Genomic DNA, 6,548 nt, shown 5'->3' with positions numbered 1-6,548 from the left:
AACAAGTCTGCTTTTCAGTTTTTGCTCGCAGCGGAGCGATTGGAGTTAAGCACTGCAGTCAAAAACTCCTTCTTTCGTTCGCTACGAATATAAACAATGTGGTGGTCGGCGTTTACCCCCTCAAGTCCCCTCTCCCAGACACTGCCAATGCAGCCCCCCTCCCCACCTTGTCTACGCTCGTCCGCCTCTCTTCACCCCCCCCAGCCACCGCCTCTCTTCACCCCCCCCGCTCCACCAGCCACCTCCGCCTCTCCCCAACCCTGGACTCCCCGGCGCGAGCGCGCGCCAAGGAGTTCCGCGGAGCGCGTCGTCAGCGCGTGGCGTCGAAGCAGGTGATGATCATGATGTGCGACTTGCAGACGTTGAGGCGCTGCTGCAGGCGCTCGGTGGCGCGCTCCAGGCAGTCGAGGTACTCCAGCGAGGCCTCGTCCAGCTCGCCGTCCACCTCAACTTCACGCACAGAGACAAGCGCCGAGAACGTCACCACGACCACCACGACGATTATAATAATGGCAAATGGTGAATATTACGCACATTTTATTACAGCGCTTAGCATGACACTATTGTTCATTATTATTATTATTATCCTTGTTTACTCAGTAAAGCCTCGTGGCTCTTATTTTCTTCCAAGTTTTCACACTCAGTGGGGGGGGGGGGGGTGTTGGTTTCCATTATAATCCCATTTGAGTAAACCGCGGATAAAAAACATGGAAAATGTAGAGCACGATGCCGACACATTATGAGCTACTCTGGTGGGCGAATGTTGTCACGGGGACATTTAAAGTCCACTGTGAAGCAGGCGGCGGCGTATATTTACGTTTAGCACGCCAGCGGTATTAATCAGGGCGACCGTCAGGGTCGCGACCAAACCCACCAACCTCCTGTATACCAGGCGAGGTCGTTAACATCTCGCCATGGAAGAAACGCTTCATGGGGGGGGAGGGGGGGCGGCTGGAAGTGGCGCTGCGGCTCGCGATGCTTACACTCGGCGATCCACTTGCTTGGCTCGATCATGAGGTGGCGCATGGAGGCTTCCAGCTCGAGGCGCAGCGCCAGATACCTGTCCTGCACCTCCGCCAGCCGCTGGTGCCGCTCCTCGACCCGCTTCAGCCGGTCGCTGAAGTAGACCAGGAGCTGGGGGGCACGGGGGGCGTGGGGGGCGTGGGGGGCGGCACGCGGAGGATGCGCGCACACGGGGGGGGGGGGAGAGTCTGGGGTCAGCGTAAGGGAGGAGTGAGAGGCAGTCGTGGTGGGGGCCCCCCGGGGTCGACTGTCATTTAACGATACGCCCTCGACGTCAGCACACAAGTTGGCCTCTTACAAAGCGGCACGAATGTGTCTGCACCGCTCCCCAAACTGAGGATTGCGGGCCCAACTGATTGAAGGATGAGCAGCGCATCGGTGAATCAAGTTGGCCCCTAATAATATGCATCTGAATTGTTACCATAACAAATAAACCTTCATGAAGGCGTGTAAACACGATGTCATACCTTCGTTTGGCATTATTGAAACGCTTTGTGGTCATTTTAAACATCGGGGTATTTGATGTCAGTGAAACCACCTTTTTTTTTTTCGTTATATATTTTTAATTAAGAGTCTATTCTGGATCTTTCTGGCCACTGACCCATCCATACCCGCCCCCCGCCCTCCCATTAATTGGTCATATTGCCGACAGTGCTTCGGCCAGTAATGGGTACCAGCTCATTTCATATGCAAATTAACAGTGACGTCTGATTAATACATTAAGCCATCAAGGGGGCTCAATAATGGGAAACAATGGGAACTTTGAATGCAGGGCTATGGAGCAAACCTGAATTCACAGCAAGGTCTGTTTTGCTTTAATGAGCATGGTCGCAATGGACTAAAATTACCAAGGGCCACATGAAAATGTATTAATAATAGAATTAACTGTTTTGCCTCAGGGGTAATGAGCAGGGCTGACACTTGCCCATAAAAGAAATGGCATAGTCCACAATGAATGAGCCGATTGCACACACACACGCGCGCACGCACCGCACCAAGAGTTACGTGATACGGTGCAGGTGTGTGGGGGCATCGTTTGCAGAATGACGTCCTCTTCATCGAAATGGAGACATTCTCATCGATGGACCTCTTTATCTACCACCTGAAACCCACCGCTCCCGGACACCCGCCACTTGCCACCAAAGTGTCTGCACCTCTGAATTGAGCACACGTGACCCGACTCCCAGAGTAAAATCTGACTCTGCCATGAACCTGGGTTTAATTACACAGCTCTGATTAAAAGGCATTAAAGCTGATGCATGGATTCATTCTGAGATGTCACGTGTCGGTGTGACATTAAACAAAGAATGATTAAAAGCGAAGTGATATTGGGCACATTCCACTCAAAATGTTTCGAGGGAGCAACCAAAAAAAAGACGCGGAGGGGCTGAGAAATTGAAAAAATCCGAGAAATTCCACGTAAGGGTGCAGCATAAATCTAGCAGCACTTGAGAGCCACAAAAGCTGATGTAACAAAGCGATCAAACAATGTGTCTTTAGCCCTCCCAGATCAAGAATCGTGGGGGTCGAAATTTACATTTGGTCCACCTTCCTGCAGAGTTCAAACGTGGCTTTGAAAAATCACTAAATTCTCATCTGTTTATAATTAATGCAAGTCGCATTTAATAAATATTAAACAATCCAAAGATGCTTTCACCGATTTAAAAAGAACTTAAATCTAAAATAACACATCTGGCACCGTGAACTGCTGGTTTCACATGGATCGTCTTGAACTTACCGTGTTTGTGAGAGGGTGACGGAACGGCATTTGTCAAAGACCAGAGGTTTATTTCCGGCGCTGTACCGTGATTGTAATTCAGGTGACTGCCAGCGAACATCGTACAAGATGTTATTCTCCATGCCCGTTTCATCTCCGAGAATGTTTAACTATTTACAATAATGGCAACAGCCGACCAGACCAGATATTTCAAATACCATTGCCGGACCCTGTACCTTAAACATTTCCATCAACTGCCACGTCAAAATAATGCTTACGCTTGACATCGTTTTTTTTACTATTCCTTTCCATCTCTCGATTTAATGTTTTTCTTTCTCCCTTCTTGTTGTAACCAAATTATGCCCACAAAAGATGGGACTTGCTGTTGATCTGAGAGAGCAATATGTTATCGGCAAAACATAAGACTTACTTCATCAATACCTTGGAAAGGCTGGAGGAGAAGGCATAACGAAGAGGACAACACCGGCAAGCAAGGAAGAGACATAAATCACATCACACGGCATTAACGTCATTTGAGGCATTTTTTGTTTTTACTTAAAGACAAGACCGAAATGGTCGCTGAAATGTCACGTTTGTCAGGATTAGGCGTGGGACAACGTGGCATTATGAAGCGTTGCATGCGCAAGGCCGATACGATGGGATGTATTGGAATTCCCTGCAGCGGGAGGCTGATGCCGTTGCAATTCAATATCTGCCCGCTTGCATTAGCGAGGTGTGCTCAGCTCAACGGAGACACGCCTGGGGGTCCCCTTGGTGGATGCCCCACGCTAATAAAATCTGGACCTTTCCCCCTGCGTTTCTGAACATGCTCGGAGGGCAACTCATACATAATGCACACACGCGCACACATACGGAGGAGAATGAATACATTAATATTCTCTTAAAAGATGCATTCTATGAAAAGCTCTCACACACGGAGGATCTTTTTTTTCGATTTAAAGCTTTCGTGACTGCAGGGATTCATCTTCTTGGTTCTTTCGGTAAAGTCACGTAGAAGGGGTTCACCGATTATCAGCCTTCTACGTGACTTTACCGAAAGAACCAAAAAGACACATTGAGGATCCTTTTGAAATTTTTATCCGAACTTTAATGCCTTCAACGGCGGTGGCAGTTTTTTTTCCACTTGAGAAAGAGAAAGAGCAACTTCCCTGATGGCAAAACTAAGTGCAACATTAACTCGTCATGAACGTATACATTACTATTATTTGCAGGAGCTTCGCCTGACATGGTTTTACAATTCTCATATACTGCCGTGATATCTTAGGAAACAAGACAGAAATATCACTGGGAAATCCGGGTAAATTGTTTGTGCAACTCAAAATGTATGCAACTCACAGCTATATTAAACTTAACTACATTTTTGGTGCAATTTCTATTTCTTAACTCTCAACGTATTTATTCACTGATGTGGCTCTTAAGCTGGTTATAATTCAGTGGAAGATGTGCACCCGACAGCCGATGGCTTTTGAATAAGTGCGTCTGCGACGAGGACGACGACGTAGCGACATTTGCACGACTCGCGCATTCGCAAACGTTCACTGCGGTGGTGCAGATTCACAAACAGCACAGCAGGGAGGAGGAGGAAGGAAGGGGGGGGGGTACATTTCTGTGTCATATGCAAAGGGCAGTAGTGCATTGAGAAGGACGTTAATGGTGCCGGGGAAGAGTCACGTAGGAGTGGGAGTACGAGAAGTGGGGCAGCAGCTGGAGGCTAAGGTAGTCGGTATTTTTTTACGTTTGTCTAGTCCATGACAGCCTATTAATTTGTTAAATGTTGGTGTCAGGAGGCGTGCAATTTCCACCAGTACTCCCCCACCCCCGGCCATTTATTAATTATAATTAATTATCAGTTCAGATAATCGGTGAACTCAATGAATCTTTTTAGACATACGTATAGAGGCAATTACTGTGTTTGACCTTCCTCGGTGCGCTGCTGTCTCTAATAACGTTACTCATCATCATCATCAGCAATGATCAATCAATCCATTGCTGGATGAAGGCCTTAAGTGGATTGATCATGGCTGATGATAATGAAGAGTAGCAGTAATAAAGAGGAACAATTTAGAATTGTGAATGTGACTAAACTGTTTTGAGTTTGCGTCCTCATCCAGAGTCTTTGATTTCATCGTCGCAGTCGGCCTCACACTCTGGTCTCTGGTCGGCAGCAGCCGTCGTCGTCAATGCTCCGTGATTTACACCCAATATCATTATCGTCAGCCGAAGTCATATACAGGAATAGGCCGATTTACGTTGTTTCGCAAATACGTCGTCACTTAAAAATGATTAACACCGCTACCCGATTTGCGTCGCCTCAACCCCACACTCACGTCGCTGACGGCATCGTCTGATCGTTCTCATTATCCATGGCCTCTCAGCCTTTTGCCTCCATCGCCCAAGCCTGTAAAATTTCTTTGATTCACGTCGCTTCGACTTGCATCGCCGCACCTTTTCGGGAACGCATCCCCCCCGAGGTAAACGTTCCACCGACGAAATATTTCTGCCCACCCCCCCCCCCCCAAATTCGTTTTAAGACGCCATCGACGGGTGCCGGTGTTCACCTCCGCCTGCACGCCGTCGATCTCGTAGATCTTGATCTCGAAGGGCTCGTTGAGGACTCGCTGAGCGGGACGGGGGTCCGCGCGACGGGGTGGTGGTGCAGGCGCCTTGCGCGCGGGCGACACGCACGGCGACACGCACGGCGGCACGCACGGCGGCACGTCCACGGGCGGCAGCGTAGGAGGAGCTGCTGGATGGGGCTGGTGGGCCAGACGCCGTCGCTGTGAGCCTGAACAAGTGAATGTAAACAAAACAACAGGAAAAGTAAGAAAAAAGCACGCACACGCGTGGACGTACGGCAAGGCCTAGACATTCGCGATGGTTAGGCGTCTAAAAAATGTCGGGCGAGAGTAGAATTTGTGAATGTTGATACTTTACCGGATTTCATGAGTGATAATGACAGTAGGTTTCAAGCCACTCACGTCACGCAATGCATGAAGCTTGACGTTACGGGTTAATGTCGCATACAATGCCATCATCGGGATGGTGGGGGTCATATATCTGCACCCCAGCCACTAGGCCGCAGGCGTCAAGCCAAATCCTTTTAGCACTGGTTTTGTCGACGTTATGGCCTATATGTTTGATCAATGTGGCCCATGAGCAACACAGCTTCATACTAAAGTGATCCTGCTCCTGTGTGACACGCAGGCGGACGGACAGAGCAAATGCATTTGCGCTCCTAACGTTAGCTGGGAAGCGTTAAAAAACAAAGCTTGGGGGGTATTGGGTGGCACAGATAGATGAAGCAGAAATCAGTTAATTTTACCAAGTTAGAAATTACTGATTTTAGAGTTCGAGCGTGACCTCAGCAAAAATAAAAAAACGGCTCTCAAATTTGGTGGCTGGGGTGATGGTAATAAGGCTTACTTATCAAAATATTAAATGCATACCTAAAATGCACCACACAAATATACTTTTTTTAAAGCGATTTCCGCAATCTTCAATGTCACCACAGCCAAGTAAATCCTAGGATTTCTGGGTCGTCTCAGGTCAATGCTAAATAAATAAATAAAAACCTTCAGCCAATTTGTTCCTGTTGGCAGCGTCTCATTTCAAGGTCAAGGTCAAGATTACCCTGGGTTTTTTTGTTGTAAAAGCACCTCAACAAGGTACAGCATTTAGCATTTAACCCCAAAATGCCAACGCACGACTCGCTTTATTCTCCCGTCTGATTTCTAAGCGAATTGAAATTTAAGAATTCCGCCACGTGGCATTCACGAGACGGTCACAT

General features: G+C 48.1%; 1 protein-coding gene across 1 annotated transcript in view; it reads right to left on the bottom strand.

The window, feature by feature from the left end:
- Window positions 1-253: 253 nt before the first annotated feature.
- LOC144728729 (kinesin-like protein KIF26B) overlaps window positions 254-6,548 on the bottom strand; it is a 43,081-nt gene continuing 36,786 nt past the window's right edge. Inside the window, exons 10-12 of the mRNA XM_078608337.1 lie at window positions 5,320-5,546; window positions 984-1,134; window positions 254-450 (exon numbers count right to left, since the gene is read on the bottom strand). Of these exons, the coding sequence (XP_078464463.1) occupies window positions 311-450; window positions 984-1,134; window positions 5,320-5,546 (518 nt within the window). The 3' untranslated portion in view covers window positions 254-310. The remainder of the gene's footprint in view (window positions 451-983; window positions 1,135-5,319; window positions 5,547-6,548) is intronic.

The sequence above is a fragment of the Lampetra planeri genome, chromosome 30 (assembly GCF_965212315.1).
Source record: "Lampetra planeri chromosome 30, kcLamPlan1.2.h2, whole genome shotgun sequence".
Classification (NCBI taxonomy): Eukaryota; Metazoa; Chordata; class Hyperoartia; order Petromyzontiformes; family Petromyzontidae; genus Lampetra; species Lampetra planeri.
Note: the sequence above shows the minus strand (reverse complement) of the source record. Positions and strands in the feature narration are given on the sequence as shown.